We start from the raw sequence: 16,991 nt of genomic DNA, 5'->3' as shown, positions 1-16,991 counted from the left end.
TTAAAAGGAGATATGATAGCTTCTAAGATTTTTTGAAATCTATTTATTCTCTAAATAGTGAATTATTGTTGTTCATTTAATATGTTAATATCTTTTCTTTTACTACTGGGGTTTTCACGTTGATTTTTCCTCTTCTTTTACTTGTACTTTGTACTAAGTTTTTTTTTTTACACAAAATATATCTTATTTGTTGAATTAGAGAACATGAATTGAGCCTGTTAACTAAATAGGCAATTCAATGTTTCATATAAAGTTTTGAAAGTATCAGCTGTACTTGTATAACTGAGTTCTGCTTTTGCAGCATTTATCAGGGTCAGTAAGGTTTGGTGAACTTATAGGTGTAATACTGAAAGTGGGCTGTAGGTGGTGCTTCGAACCAGCTGCTGAGCTGTGTTCTATGTTAAAGCAAAGACCTTCCAGCATTACAGAGCTCTAACACAAAGAGAACCAATTCAACATAACATGCAAAGGGCTTCTCTCATTAAATGGACCGGATGGGAAAACATGCAAAGTGGTGTATTACAATATTATTAATAACATTGATAGTCAGCATGTAGGATTTCATTTCTGAGAATGTGTACCTTGACTTTGGCCCTTCATAAATGTCCATCTCAGTCATTTGTAGATCAAATCAGGGGCAAAGTTGGCTTCTAAGGGCAAGTGATTTTGCCTTCAAAATGAAAGCCTGTCACTGAAATCAGCTTATTGAAGTGAACACTGTGGATGTGGCTACTTTTGGTTTGTTCTGATAATAACACGTTTCCGGGTCACATAACAGGAAATGTATCCTTAAGTTCATTGAATGAGAAAAGTCAATACAATACGTTATATATATCTTACTACCATGCTCTGAAACACTATTTTGTCAGACATTTTTGCAAGGTCTTTGTAGGGGATGACAAGTAGTCAAGGTTTTATTGGTTGTGGTTATTTCATTGGTTGTTGACTTAATTAGAGATGACTATTAGGCCTACTTACAAAAAAAACTAAAAGGAATGATGACTGAACAATAACAGTGAGCCTATCTTATATCTATCTACACATGAATATTGTAGCAGATAAGTTACCAAAACGGTATTTTAGATCCAGAGATTAACAACAACATTGGAGCATATTTTAAGCTTCCTCTGAGTCACAATCATCTTTTTTTTTCTTTGTTTGCCAGTTTTACCCAATGCATGATAAAGGAGTGAACGAAGCATAATATAATATAAGATCTGACACAATCTTAATTTCTAAGTATGACCCAATAGAGTTCATTTATGTCCAAATCATCGTGTTTAGAGAAAAGCTATAGCTATCGCGAGACCTTATTTTGAAGGAAATCCCCGGAAGTCAGGCGTGCAGCTCTTGTACCTTGACCCTCCTGAGGAACCAATTTGCCACTCCGCTCTCCACACCCACCCCGGCTGCTGGATCGGACCCTCCCTCCTTCGGTAGCTCAATTTGCCAGCCTGGATGTCGTCGGATCAACACTGCTGCTGTACCGCAACAGGTAAATGACAATGTAATTCCCCACAGGACAGAACAAAGTGTCACAGAAACGGACTCTTTCGCTTTTGACCTTGGGTTATTTTTTTTTTTAAGTGAGCAGGGGATGCACTGTTTGATTTAATCCAAAATGTAAAAGACAGTGTACCGTAGTAATAATATGGGCTTTGCCGGGCTGCAGGCTGCAGTATTTCTGTCAGAGTCTTTGTCCAACATCAAATTGTGTGAATCCTCTCTGACACCTGTCACTTAGTGAAAGCCTGAAAGCTGACGTTGTGTGTCTTTGAAAATAAGCTTAAAGGCATTTAAATATAACCTTATGTTAAAAGAGAAATCTGTTTGTAAAATACTAAATTAAGGGCAGTCGTCCACGTATCTCTTTGCGTATAGGCCTATACATTTAGTGATCATTTCGGATGTGTTTTTATGTCTGCTGTGATGAATGCAGCCTGTGTTTCTTCTCTCTTTAGAGCAGGCAGGCACATTATAGCACAACAATGCGATATAGCCTGCAGTGGCTTTATTGTCTTATCCTAGAAATAAAAATTAAAGTGAATTAATCATACATAGAGAAGGTGTGTTCATCGGAAACTTAAAAAAAAAAAAAACATCCAGTGACCGGAACATTTATCTGAGGGTCATCATTATGTTAAGGGAAAGGAAATCTCCATGTTATTTCTGGATCCCCCCCCCAGAGTGTCTGTGGCAGCCTTACTCGACCCAGCACACAGTGACCTTAATGCAGTTTGTAATATTTCATCAAATTCGGTGTATGATGTCTGCTTTATAGGTGATGTAAATATAGACCTTTTTATAGAATGGGAAAAATCTGTGTTTCTTGTTTGTCAGGTGGAATTGCTGTCAGACAGCTTTCAAGATGTAAACAGGTGTTTAGACTGTGGAACATGAGTGCTGTTTTCCCTTCCACAATATGATTATTGGGGAAGGTTAAACAGTTTATCCATGCTCCTGTTCATTCACCGCAGATTCTAATTATAGAGATTGCTTAAAGTGTGTGTGTGTGTGCCTCTGTCTGTCTGTGTGTGTGTGTGTGTGTGTGTGTGTGTGTGTGTGTGTGTGTGTGTGTGTCCTGCTGCTCTCAGTGAAAACAGAAAATGGTGTGTTTCTTTGCTGAAGTGGCAAAGTCCGTCCTATGCACCGCCTATGACATCTGGCCTGGTCTCAGCTCTTTCGTATCCACCTGCCAAGGAAGATAAAAGGCATTGCGTAATGCACACATGCACATTAAAAAGACACCCAAACATACAACCATTGTTTGTTTGTTTTTTTAGATGTATTTTTGGAGCCTTTTATGCTTCTATTGTAGAGACGGGACAGTGGATAAAGTCAGAAATCAAGGACAGAGAGAGTGGGGATTGACATGCGGGAAAAGAGCGATAGGTTGGATTCAAACCTGGGACGCTTGCTTCAAGGACTTGATTATCTGTACATGGGGCGCACAAACTAACCACTAGGCCGCCAGTGCCCCAACAAACATAGATTGGTTGAGTTGAAAGTAGAAGCTAAAAGACTAACTTGGTTCTCTACATACAGTGTGAATGAGAGGGCTGTAAAGAGGGTTTTTGGCTTTGTGCTTGAAATCTTGTGCCAAGAGGAAGTAAAGCAGGTTTTCATGAATCACTGCTCAAGCTGACCTATAAATGTTTTAGAATAATGAATATAAGAAAGCCTCTTCGGGTGATTTTCACCTGCAGCATAACACAGGAAAATCTGTGTGTGACAGTGCTCTTGTGAATTAGGCAGAAAATACAAGCACACACACACATTAGACACACACATACACACAGGCCTCTTTCTTCCTCGGGCTTAGCAAAGCTTCCTGGGCTGTGTCTGCTAGAACAGGGTGGCCCTCTGTGTGAGGAGTGTGTGTCAGTCACACTCCTTACACAGGCCGACGTATTGATACGCACATCCGACCCGGGCTGATGCCGGGCACACACAGGTGTCAATCAGCATGCAGGGCACAGTCAAAGCTTCTTTGATTCCATTTCTCTACTGATGCAGTTGGTCAGCAAGTCGCTGTTTACCGAATCAAAAACCTACCGAGAGCTTCATGTGGCAATCTTAAACATCAACACAATAAAGACAGATGTCTGTGGTATTTGGCTTTGTCTTCTGCAACACAGGTCAATGAGTGTGAAAGTTCCTTGTTAAAGAGGGCCAAGTTATCATCTCATGCATGGCCAGACTTATCTTTCAGAGGGACCTAGTGCAAAAAAAATGTATGTGGGCCCCTATTGGCCACCCTATGTGCATTTTGTATGTACCTTGTCCCCTTCCTTCTCCATGCACATAGCACAATACTTGTGGTACTACAAGCTGTTCTTCTTAACATGGAACCTTTTCAACACTGTAAACGATTGACAGCCCTGGGAAAAGCTAGTAAATGAACCTTAAAGCAAAAATAAAGGAATTTGGTTTGGCGCACTTAGACGCTCACCAACGGTTTCTAAATGCAGCTGCACTGTTGTAAGACACACATAGGGCTGTTACGCCCACCCCAGACAACGTGCATTTGTTTACAAGCAGAGGGTCTTGTGCAGGCCAATACCTTTATAATAGGCCAAACAACCATGTCAACTGACATGCTACTGTAATATAACAGGCAGTTTTCGCAAATAAGACTCTGCAATCGTCTACAGCCGGTTGTTAGCATGTAGAGTATGTGTATTCAACTGTTGCCGTGATGTCTACAGTCTGCAGCTAAATGGCTACACTGGACAGCGTAATTTATTACATGCTAGTTGAGATTGATTTTTAAATTTCCAAATTAATTAATTGTTAATTTGAAAAACGACAAGGAAAGATACAACTTTTATATTATTAAATATATATTTTATACAATGATACTCAAATATAATGCTTTTTGACTGGTCAATAAATCTTGTAATATTAGCGTATATCTGTGATAAAATTAGCCGATACCAGTAGTCACTTGATATGCTAATATCAGCAGATATTATTGACCGGCCGATTAATTTGTATGACACAGATGCAGCCTAACGTTTCGTGGGAATCTGTTAAAAAGAATACATTTACATGAGTGTAAATCCATGCAGAGGCTTCATGCATGGTCACTCTCTTTTTCTTTTCTTAGCTTCATCAGTTACCATCCTCTTCTGTCTCTTAGCCTCATTGTAACAAACAAGTAGAGAGATGGACTAACTGGCGTCCTTTAGTAACTGAAGGCTGGTGTGTGAGCTTGTGCCATACAGCCATACAAACTTCTCGCGAGATGTCCTCGGCCCGCTGCCGAGGTTAGTGTAGTTAACAGTCGATCGGGGCGTGCTGTGGACGTGAAAGAAAGTTATTGAACCGTTAGATTGACTTTGAAACTACTATTTGAAGGTGGAAAAGTAACAAATTGTTGCTTTCAGTCAAGATTATTTTGTCTCATGAAATCATTCTTGAGATGTTTTTCAGTCTTTATGTCCTGCTGTTGAAGTTGAAATATATATCAATAATTATAAGCATTAGATTTGTACTATTCAGCCCTAAAACAGATCATAAAAATATGGTAATATTTAATGGTTTATGTGTTGCTGTTGTAGGATATTATTAGTTCCATAACAGGACAAGTTACATCAGCCTTAATAAACAGCCAAAATAAGTATGGAACAGGTATGACTATAGTGACGTTTGAGCTTCCCATTCTGTGACATAACCTGTTTCCAACACAGCAATCATCACAACGCCAGGGCCTGAGCTGTAAGGTAAAAACAAATTAAAAAACACAGTCATTCTAAAAGTTTTTTTTTCAAGCTCTCCAACAGGAAGTCGAGGAATCACAAGCAAATTGAGAAACGTGTTGTTGTGAGCCTCTGAAGGTGCTCTCGCTGTTGATGTAGAGGGTGTCCTTGTGTTGATTCTGTGTTGTTTTCATTCAGGATGTGTCCTGTTTGAAGAGAGGAGGCTCTCTAGCACAGCCAATAGAAGATACTATTTGATTACACACACACACACACACACACACACACACACACACACACACACACACACACACACACACACACACACACACACACACACACAGACCTCAGGGTACAGAGTGTTTGTCGATGAGGGTGGATGAACATCTACTAATACCTTCTTAGAAAGCATTTGTGGGATTGTATGCATATTTACACACACATAGCTTAATGGGCTATTAAGAGTTTTATTTTGTGTAATTTAGTACAGCAGAGAAGTTTAAACAGCAGAATATTTAAAAAATACTCTTGGCCATTATTTACATCCCATTCTGTCTATTATGATAAATCGTATTGAGTGAACACATTTACCCAGAGTCAAGGGTACACTGGTTATTAGTTGATGGTCAAATGCTAAATTCAAGGTCCCTCCCATTCTTGTGTTAGAAAAAACATTCTTGGTAATTTATCTGCAACATCTGAAGAGGATTTTTGATGGATGTGTTTGATTTTTGTTTTGTTTTATCCATGTACAAGACGACAACTAGAAAAAAAGAGGTAGAAAGAAAAAAAATATATATAGAGAGGGAGATGAACAATAAGCAGCAGTGCAGTCGTACCCTGTCTTTAAAATGTAATCTTTCCCTCTGGTCTTCCTGCCGGACTGAGAGGTGTTAGGATGTCTCTGATGGGTTTTTTTTTAGGTTTGACTGTAAACTGAACCCTCAAATCGGGGAAATGCAATATTTATGTGGATTCAGAAAAGTGATCAGACTTTGACTGAACATATCTTTGATTCCTAAAGCCTTGTCAATAATGTACCACCAGTAATGTGTTGTATTCTTAAGGGAATATCTGCAATTATTTAGTATTAAATAGTATATGCAAATGATTAGTTATTTGGTTCATAATTTTGTGTGTCTCTGTTGTAATTGTCCTCAGTCTCGAGAATGTTGCATCCACTTTGTCCTTGGTATGGACAGAGTTGCACAGCAGTGTGTGTATGTGTGCGTAATCCTCTTGTTTCCAGCCTTTGTTTTGTTTTATCCATGTACAAGACGACAACTACCCCCACATGTGATCAATTAGAAGATCCTTCCCTCCCACTACCTCTGTTGTTCTTGTTTGTTCTGCAGTCACATGAAGGACTTGAAAGTGAAATGCTTGGCAGAGAAACAAAAAGAAAGATGTCACCCCGGTGGTGTCCAATTCCCGTGTTGGAGTTATTCCCTCCGATAAGTGATTGTGTTGAACTCTTTATTTAATTAATTTAGGCCTAATATTTTGCCATTGTTTGTTTTAAGGGTACTTCCAAATATTTTCAGAATACAAATAAAGTCACATTATGTCTCAGGCACAGACACACTGCCACTCTTATGGGAAAGACTGATGAATACTTTCTTGAATGCTATAGGAGGCATACAACCACAGTGCAGTTCTTGTAGTTGTTCATATTCTTCTTGATAGCTTTATGTCTATGACTTGGAATATCACCATTGTATGCACGTGTGTGTGTACTGTGTATGTTGTTTATTGGTCACGTTGTGTGCGAGCACATATTTCGATGCATGCAACAGTGAGCGCTTCATTGCTCTTAAGTAATTGGCAGTGTCGGCATGTGAAGGGGAGTGATTTATTCTCCAACAACCACAGTCTCCCCTCCAGGAATTCACACGGAAAGAGGGAAGTTTGATGATAGAGCAGAAGTGTAACAAGAGCAGAAGGAGAGGAGGGGATGCATGCTGGAGTAAGGGATGAATAAGAAATAGCAGAGCTGAAATGGAAGAGAGAGAACGAAGGGTGAAGTGAGGTAGAAAAGTGTGAAGGGATGGTTTGGTGAGAGCAGAGAGGGGTTGACAGAGTCGGACAGCAATGGACAGTGAAAGCTTGTTAGGTCTAAGCTTCTGGATAGATAGATGGGTAGATGGATGGATGGATGGATAGATAGATAGATGAAACAAGAAAAAAGGAAAGGGAGATCTGAGAGGACTTGCAACAGATAGAATCTGAAAAAAAGATCAAAGTTGCTTCAAAAGTGCAATGAGCATGAACACTGCATGAACATGACAGGTGGTTTAAGTTGCAGAAGGGAGGAGTGCATTATCAGAGCAATAAGAAAAAAAAACCATTCAGCAAAGCGAAGGATGAGTATAAATGCAACAAAAGGAAAGAAAATAAAAGACATGGAGCCCCTCCTACCGAGGGTTTTAGTGTGGCTGAGTGTGCTCTGCATGAGTGTGGAGTCTACAGCGTTCACGCAGGGCTCATTTTCCAATTTACCCATTAGAGCTCACCTGTCCCCTCGACCTCCTGGGACTTCAGACACAGACCCCACAGAGGAATCTCATCAGGTGGGCCAGGCTCCCTGCAGCCCAGGAAAACAGTGAACGCTAACAGCGCTCAATACAAATCTTTATTTAGTGCGCTTTGTAAGTGAGATGCAACCTTAAGGAACCAACTTGTGAAAATGCTTTGCCTCTTAAAGGACAAATATTTATATTGTTGTTGTAATTAAAAAAAAAAAAAAAAAAAGTGTTAGGAAAACTAGGCAAGTGTACTATAGATAAATAATCCTCACTGTCTAAGAATGTTTAGATTTTCTTATAATGAATGTTAGAGATATGGACATCGCTCCAGATAAGACACATATCCATGATCCTATATTCAATTAAGGAATTTGTGCTTTTTTAATGAGGTATACATTTATTTTCTTTTTTTCACAAAAAATATTTATATTCCTTTTCAGATAAATATTCTTGTCCCTATGAGAAACATTTTTCATTCCAACTAAAAACCACCTCTTCTGTATTTATATTAAGATTAATATTTCATATATACCCAGGAGGGACAGAACCTTATTAATAGAAATAGCACGGAAAGCTAAATGTCAGACATATTTACACTGCAGAAATAAAGATTTGACTCGCTGGCTCTAGTCGCCATCTGTGATCTGAGCGGCCAATGATAAATGCCTCCTTCCTTCAGGACCACCATCAATTTCCCTCAGCTGTCTGTCTGTCCTCCTTTTCCTCTCGTTTTCATCCTCTGTATGTCTGCTTTTCTTTCATTTCGCCTTATCCTCCTCCTCCTCTCTCTCTCTCTTTCTCTCTCTCTTTCTCACTCTTTTCTTTCCTCGCTCTTTCCCTCTCTGTCATTCCCCCCCCTCCTCTGTCCTCCCTCACCACGCTAGCTGTTCACTGTGCCATCCTTGCTTTGTTAACACGGAGATGGGATTTTTTATTGCTCTTGGGCTGCATGTAGATCCCTTTATTCTCCTCCTATTTGACACAGGCGTGCTTGGGTTCCTCACTTATACAGTATACGCTCTGCTCCCTGACACACACACAATCCCACTCTCATCTTCCACTCTCTCTCTTTTTCTGCAGATGTCTGAGAGCAAACCAGCTGAGTAGAGGACTCCCCTCTCTGCCCAAGCTCTACACCTGCAGCCATGAATGGTAAGAACAATCCATTTTTTCCTCATATGGGCTTGTGTGTGTGTGTGTGTGTGTGTGTGTGTGTGTGTGTGTGTGTGTGTGTGTGTGTGTGTGTGTGTGTGTGTGTGTGTGTGTGTGTGTGTGTGTGTGTGTGTGTGTGTGTGTGTGTGTGTGTGTGTGTGTGTTTGCTCTTGCTGTGATTGCCTTCTGGAGGCAAATTTGATTTTATTGGTGGGAAATTAAGTTGAAGAGAAAAAAGGAGGTAGAAAGCAAAAGAAAGAAAAAATATATATATAGAGAGGGAGATGAACAATAAGCAGCAGTGCTGTCGTACCCTGTCTTTAAAATGTAATCTTTCCCTCTGGTCTTCCTGCCAGACTGAGAGGTGTTAGGATGTCTCTGATGGTTTTTTTTTAGGTTTGACTGTAAACTGAACCCTCAAATCGGGGGAAATGCAATATTTATGTGGATTCAGAAAAGTGATCAGACTTTGACTGAACATATCTTTGATTCCTAAAGCCTTGTCAATAATGTACCGCCAGTAATGTGTTGTATTCTTATGGGAATATCTGCAATTATTTCGTATTAAATAGTATATGCAAATAATTAGTTATTTGGTTCATAATTTTGTGTGTCTCTCTTGTAATTGTCCTCAGTCTCGAGAATGTTGCATCCACTTTGTCCTTGGTATGGACAGAGTTGCACAGCAGTGTGTGTATGTGTGCGTAATCCTCTTGTTTCCAGCCTTTGATCTGTTGCCGCTGCCTAAGGGCCTGGTTGGGAAATGCCTCAGAGAAAGTCTGTGTGTTTGTGTTTGTGTGTTTTTGTGTGTCTGTTGGTGCATCTTTTCTAGATGACTAATCCTGCAGTTCAACAAAGTGGCAAACCCCACAGCTTGACAACACTATCTGCATTCATTTTATTGAGCATAAAGAAAATGATAGTGTGAGAGAAAAAAACAACCTCGGTATGTGATGAGTTGAACCTAACTGTATGCGCTTTCATTGCACTCTCATGAACTCTGCTTTGGAATGAGGTAATTGAAAAGTCATTAGTGTGTGAACTTCTGAAATAGGTGGACTCTCCCAGAGGAGGAGAGGATTGTGTATGTGTCCAGTGTGCAGCGTGCGGAGACTGTTGATCAGCTACGTATATCTGAAACATCCTCTAGTCCTTCCCAGGTGATGTGTTTGATATGTAAATAGTTATGAAAGCGGTGATGTGGTTTCCCCCAGCAGACTTGTGCTAAGTGTCTGGAGGTTTGACTCCAGAAGCTAGCGTCTCCTGAAGACTGAACAGCACCAAGACAACAGCACACAGGCTGACAAAGGAAAGGTAAAACCACATCAGGCAGAAGCTCTCTGTGTTAAAGGAGGTGAACTGTGGTGAAGTTGGTGTACATTCTGCACATGCGTCATAGCTGCTGCTATTCCATGAGCCTGTTGATGTGACCCTGCTAGCATCATGTCCCAGTGGCACAGTGCTAAATGCCGCCTCTGTTTCTCACTTGCAATAGCGCCTAAACGAGGTCTGTCAAAGCCAAGGAGACAATGTGAAGAATACTCACATCTCGGTGTGAGATTAATTACTTTCCTTTTTTAACGGCAGCATTTCGCTGACAACGCCAAAAAGTAGGTCAGGTCACTGCAAGCTGCTTACATTGGCTCCGTCAGGGAAAAAACATTTACCTGAAAAGGTGTAACTATGGTTGTTTAGGGTAAGGTGAGGTAGATTGCATTTTTTTTTTAAAAAACAGCTGGTAATCGATCAGAGTGTTGGCTCCGAAAAATCTCTGTGTGTGTGAGCCAAACAGCCGTCAGATTTGAATGAATGTGTTCATTTATTGTTGAAAGTTGTTTTATTCCTAACTTTTGTTTTCACACTTCATCTTCTGGCTGCATAAAAGGGTCTGCAGTACTGTAGCTTTGTAGTGTGTGTGTGTGTGTGTGTGTGTGTGTGTGTGTGTGTGTGTGTGTGTGTGTGTGTGTGTGTGTGTGTGTGTGTGTGTGTGTGTGTGTGTGTGTGTGTGTGTGTGTGTGTGTGTGTGTGTGTGTGTGTGTGTGTGTGTGTGTGTGTGTGTGTGTGTGTGTGTGTGTGTGTGTGTGTGTGCGCGCTGTGGTCGACAGGAGTCAGTTGGGGTGTTTGGGTTAGCTTCAGGGAGGAAGTTCCATCATGGGCAGGCTGGTATTTCCTGAAGCTGGTGAATAAATTACACCCTAGATACCAGCTCTATGAAGGCACACACCCATAATAGCCCAGACAATTTTATATTACACAATTACAACATCACAGCTACTATATCACAATCATGTCTCTTCTCCTTAGCTCTATGACTTCATTCCTACTCTTTGAAACATTTTGCATCTCTATCATATACACTGTTTATGGAAATAGAATTCATGTTCAGATGAAAAGTTAAGAGACTACATCCTGTGTGAGATATCCTGACATTCACGTCATATGATAAGAATCTGGGCTAGACTAGCTTTACTCATCCCAACTATTATGTCTATACTTGTAGTATAAAGATGGCATATTACTTAATCTGAAATAAAATAATCACATCTCTTACATCTTACATCTTTGATCTCAGTCTCTCCAGCTGTTAAACGATGGCCCCTAATGAGATTGTTATTTTGGAACAGTATTTTCTGAAATCGTCACTGTCTCTGCAGTACATTTTCTGGGGTAACTACACTTTAAAATCATATCAATCGTGAGCTTTCTCATAACTTTAATAAGTCGTCAACAAACTAAGCATGTAATCTTGATTCAACTCTTAACTGATGGGGAAAAAATCTGTGTAAACATTTCATTTGGGTTTGCTCCTCTGATTTGCTGTGGTAACAGCTACAGGCATCAAGGAGGCTTGTCTGTGGCTGTTTAGATGAGAGAGGAGCTGTTAGTGAGCTACATGAAAGCTCAAAGGCAAAGTTTGCCCCCTTTTTCCTAAGTGGATTTCCATCTGTAACAGGTGACATCGGCCGCTTTTTACATCAACCAATCTGTTTCTATGGTCTGAATGCACTCTGCACTTTTTAAACAAGTCCATTACCCAGACGTCACCCTCCTCTGCAGTCTGGGCTCATTATCTGTTATTGTCTCCTTATCCACATCTTTGTCATTATATTACTGACATATGGGGAGATCCATCTGTGCACAATGTCCATACACTCAATCCGTTCACTAACAAATGGCTTCAGAGCTCTCAATTCTTGGAAAAAAAGGGAATTTGAAGGCTTTAAATAAGCCTTGATCGTCTTATGATTAGTTTAAGTTAATGGATTTCCCTCATGATTAAGTGATTATAAGCTCTATTGATAATCAGTCATCCCTCTCCATTCAAGATGTATATGAAATTGAGGAAAAAATTTGGTTTCAAACCGCTCACACTGAATATTTCAGACCATATTTAATTCATCGCTAACCCTGAACTTACCTTGAGATATGCAAGAGTGGAGCAGAGTGAGAAAAGGTTGACTTGGCATTTTATACATTAATCATTGTCCAGCATTTGTAAAGCGTGTTTTCATCTGAGAGGCAAAGCTCCTTTTGGATGGGAATTATGCATACTTTTTGGAGGGTGAAGTTGGAAAAAAACACTGTATACTGAATTAGCTATTAGCATTTCTGCTCTGGGGACTTTCACTGTGCTGCAGCTTATTGTGTCATATTTAGGAAAGCTTTGTACTCAGTGCAGCTGCTATTTTAATAAAGCAGTTTCTTGTTGTGTTCAGCAAATTCTGTTTAAGTAGCTGGTAGCTGTACCAGTAACATCGTGTGATGTGTATGTCCCCTCACTTTTCCTAGCATAGAAGTTGTGTTCACCAGACTTTTTATCTAATGCCACCATCATCATCGTCATCATTATTTTAAATTAGTATTTTTGAACTTGACATCGTCATTAGCCCCTAGTGTATCAAGTAGTTAGTAAGAAATACTAAGAAAAAGTACTGTAAAATGTTTGCATGCTAACATGCTAAGCTAATACTGTTTAGAGTGTACAGATTTTGCTTATGTCTGTTGAACTGCAGCGTGCTATCACTGTCATGTGAAAATGTGAGCTTGTTATGTTAGCCCTTAGCTAAAACTATTAGTGTACCTAACAACAGCCTTCAAACCAGTTTGAGACTGGATGTGTGACCGCTGCTTTAGTGGTCCCTTTTCATTTCAGCACACATAATACAAGCATTTCAAAACCCCTCGTATCTATGCTGTAAGTTTATGACTTTGGGCTGCATTAGCATGCATACATGAAATGAACAGTATTTCTTTTTCGTCCTAGTCTTATTCTATTCTGCCTCAGGTGTTTGCCTTTGATATTGAAACAGGAAGAGTGAGAGAGAGTGGTTATGTGTCTAAATTCTGTTCCATTTCCACTTTGAAATATGAAGTGTTCTTCTCCTTGTTCGGTTCAGGCGGAGCCAGTGTGTGGGCCATCACTCCAGAGGAGAGGGGGAAACATGACAAACAGTTTGACACCCTGGCCCCCGTCCTCGGCTATGTCTCAGGTAGACTATCGTCACAATAAACACACTGAATTCATGTTTACGGAGAACATCTATTAATGTCATCTGTGGTTCAGCTGTATCAAATGTCTTGTTTCTGTAAACCTCCCTGTTTTTATTTCTGTGTGTCTCCAGGGGAGCAAGCCAGGAAATTCTTCCTCCAGTCTGGCCTGCCCCCTTCGGTCCTGGCTGAGATCTGGTAAGAAAAATCTAACATTTCAGATGATCTTCATGATTAATGGTGTGTAAGACAACCCATACTTAAGTAGGTCAGCAGGACCAACCCTTTGTTTGGGTTAGAGTTAGTTTGGGCCTTTTTGGCCTGTTTTAATCTTCCTGTTGAACATTCACTTCCTACACAGCCCGCCCCACCTAGTAAACTGTGTGATAGAAGTGTGTTTACTGTAATTAGTGTGTACAAGTGTGAGTCCTGGTGTTTGTGTGAATACTGCTACTGGAATTGAATCCCAACAGAGTGTTGTCCCCTTGGTGACTCCTACTTTTCTATTGTCTCCAAAAAAAGAAATAATACTTGGTATGCTGTAAATAAACCATACAAATAAATCCTATTATACCATTGTTTGCTCTCTTCCTCTTTTAGGAACTTAGCTGACATGGACAGCGATGGAAAGATGGACAGACTGGAGTTCTCAATGGCAATGAAGCTCATCAAAATCAAACTTCAGGGGCGGAACTTACCCTCTTCTCTGCCAATCATTATGAAGCAATCTCCTGTCTCCAACTCTGCTTCTATCATGCCTTCAACAGCTCGCTTTGGTAAAAATCTCTGAGGATATCTAGACAGTCAATATTCCCAAACCACTAAATTTTAACACTTTCTACGACATCATAACCTTCATAAAAGTTGGTCCTGTCGCCTTTTCATGTTCCTGTGTGTTTGCTCCCTACAGGAATGGGTTCAATGCCAAACCTGTCAATGGGTCTGTCATCCATGTCAACTATGTCAGCCATGCCCCTCCTAACACCAATCCCGGCTAACCCCCCCATGCACTCTTTGCAACCCCTGATGCATATTCCAATGACTCTGCCCCTCATCTCCTCCCTCGGAAACTCTGGACTCACCAACGGCAATGTCAACCTCCTCACCCCACCCCTTGTTCCCAACAATGCAGGTCGGTCCTGCAGGGGAAGATAGATCTTTTGATTAGGGGTTCTGCACCATATCTTGTAAACTTGACCTTGAAATTATAATGAGATCAAATGGAATTGATTCAGAATATAGTATTCATTAAAAAATACTCTGAACAGCAAAGATAAGAATGCTCCATATTTAACATTATGTAATGATGCTATTGATGACTTGTGCACATGCAAAGACAGCAACAACTTTAGTAATATTGTTGAGAAAACATACAGCTGCAGGTTTATACAATGAGGGATTTAATTGTGGTCATGGATGTTGTGTTTTGGGGCACTTTATTATTCTATGTGAATGACTCAAAGCTCGACAAGGGGGTAAGGCTTTTGGACCCAGTTGCATGTGCTCTTTGTAAATTCAAATTGATTATATTAAACATAATCAAATGGAAAGTTGTGTTTACCAAGTGGAGCATTTGCATCGCCAAATTAAAACAGCATACAGCACAAACTTCCAATTACAAAGAGATAAGGTTTCCTAAAATCTGTCATTTACAGCTGGATGTTGCTCGCTTACTTAACCAACTGACACAGCTATATTAGCTTGCTAACAACAAGACTATGGTGACATAATTGACACTTGATATACTTTCAGTGTAAAAAATGATGTTAACATGGTAGATTTTGAAGGCTGTATACAGCTGATTGGACAATACTACAGATGCCTCTTTGCATTTAAATGTTCCTAAATGCCTGTACACTTCTTTCCCTTAAGACGGTGTCTGATTTAACTGCTTCAGAGCTGAGGGTTAGGGTTAGGGTTAGAAACCATGTATGAATAGCTGATGTAACCCAATTCCGGGTGTATCAGGGGTTGTTATCAAGGTCTTGTAAGTTAACTGTGGAGAGTTACAGTAATATGGAGTAGATAACATCTACAATCTGAAAAGGCTGAACCTTATCTCCTCCCTGGGATCTTATGTCTCTTGCAGTGTATATATGGAAGTCTCGGTGTGTGTGTATCTTAATCTTTATTCACTGTGTAAATAAGTCTTTACTGCAGTATCTATTGGATGTCAAACAGTCAACAGCTTTAGGTGTAGGTGCACATATTTTATGTAATGTACACACTAATTAAGTCAGTTTTTACCTCTTTTTTAAAAAAAATCTGTCCTCATTTCCGACCTCCTGTTCCTTGGCTGCTCTCTTTAACCTCACTCTGCCTCTTTAAGTAAAACGTTTTGCTGTGAAATGAGCAGTCTGATGAGCTTGATAGTGAAATCTCTTAGATTATTTGTGTCTCCCTCCATTTTTACCCTCCTCTCTCTGCTTGTGAAAATATGTCAGTGCCACAGCTTTTTATATTGGTAAACTTTAACTCAGGGTTGTAGTCATCTGGGAACGCTTTGTTTTTATCCAGATGTCAATAACCTTGCTGCTGGAGCTGTGTGTGCTGTGACTGTAAAGTATGAGGAGATAAGATTAGATGTACACACTTTCAAGGGCAACTGCGCCCTGTACGTTTAAATTATGTCAGCCATTGATTACATAAAAAAAGGAGGCATGCAGTATTTATTTGCATACATGCTCTATAGCAGGCACTGCATTTTTTTCTTATATTACCTTGAATTTCTCAAAATTACATCTGACTCACTTACCTTCTCCAACTCTTGTTTGCAGGGCTTCCTCTCTCTGGCTTCTCCTCTCCTATGGCCTTCTCTCCATCCACTGGCATGTCAAATGCAAACTCCCTCCTCGACCTTGGATCCAGCAGGTAAGAGAGACCATAAACCCATACCATAACACAAAAAAAAAACATGCCAGCAACCCTGTATAGTCTGCCAAGACAATTTCAAACGATTTGAATTGGCATCTGTGAATGTAAATATTCCTACTTTGATTAAGAGAAAACATGCCCTCTGAAAACATATAAGTTCTTCCTTGATCATACATTTTGAATTCAGTAGCCAGTTCCATGAAAGTTTAATGGGAGATGTAAGGATTTCTGATACACACCATTTATTATGTATTAGTTGAAGTGAAATGTCACTAACCCTTTAGTTTGGTGCTTACAAAAGAGCAGAGTTTGTGCAGGGCAGAGTTGAGGACTAGAATGCAGGCAAAGATGAAACATTATGATAACAGACAGACCGGAAAGGCTTTTTTCAAATCAGATGTTAGGACAGTAGGAAATGGGCTTGTGTGGAGTCACAAACATGACAACGAATGACATTCTTAAAGAAGGAGTTCACTAAACTGTAATGTTTCCATCTATGGTATTCAGACTCTTTTCATCCAATGGGTCAGGTCTGATTTATGTCAACATCCACTGACAGGATTGCCTTGAAGTGTTCTACAAATATTCATAAGGAAGCTTACTGACTTTTTTAACCACCACCCTAAAGTTCATTTTGGTTGTTTTGAATGAGGCATGCTTAGAAATACAGGATGGATGGCCAAATATGAATTCCCCTTCCCAGAGTATAGCTTTTACAACCACTGTTTTCCTCCTCCTGTCAGGTCAATTT

At 40.0% G+C, this 16,991-nt stretch overlaps 1 protein-coding gene across 2 annotated transcripts in view; it reads left to right on the top strand.

The window, feature by feature from the left end:
- The first annotated feature begins 1,377 nt into the window (after nt 1–1,377).
- itsn2a (intersectin 2a) overlaps nt 1,378–16,991 on the top strand; it is a 38,761-nt gene continuing 23,147 nt past the window's right edge. For both annotated transcript variants that reach the window (XM_061052281.1, XM_061052280.1), the window contains exons 1-7: nt 1,378–1,495; nt 8,807–8,878; nt 13,276–13,368; nt 13,501–13,564; nt 13,967–14,142; nt 14,277–14,498; nt 16,144–16,237. In XM_061052281.1, the coding sequence (XP_060908264.1) occupies nt 8,872–8,878; nt 13,276–13,368; nt 13,501–13,564; nt 13,967–14,142; nt 14,277–14,498; nt 16,144–16,237 (656 nt within the window). In that variant the 5' untranslated portion in view covers nt 1,378–1,495; nt 8,807–8,871. The remainder of the gene's footprint in view (nt 1,496–8,806; nt 8,879–13,275; nt 13,369–13,500; nt 13,565–13,966; nt 14,143–14,276; nt 14,499–16,143; nt 16,238–16,991) is intronic.

This window comes from Labrus mixtus, chromosome 12 (genome assembly GCF_963584025.1).
Source record: "Labrus mixtus chromosome 12, fLabMix1.1, whole genome shotgun sequence".
NCBI classification, from domain to species: domain Eukaryota; kingdom Metazoa; phylum Chordata; class Actinopteri; order Labriformes; family Labridae; genus Labrus; species Labrus mixtus.
This window is presented reverse-complemented; position numbering and strand designations above follow the sequence as displayed.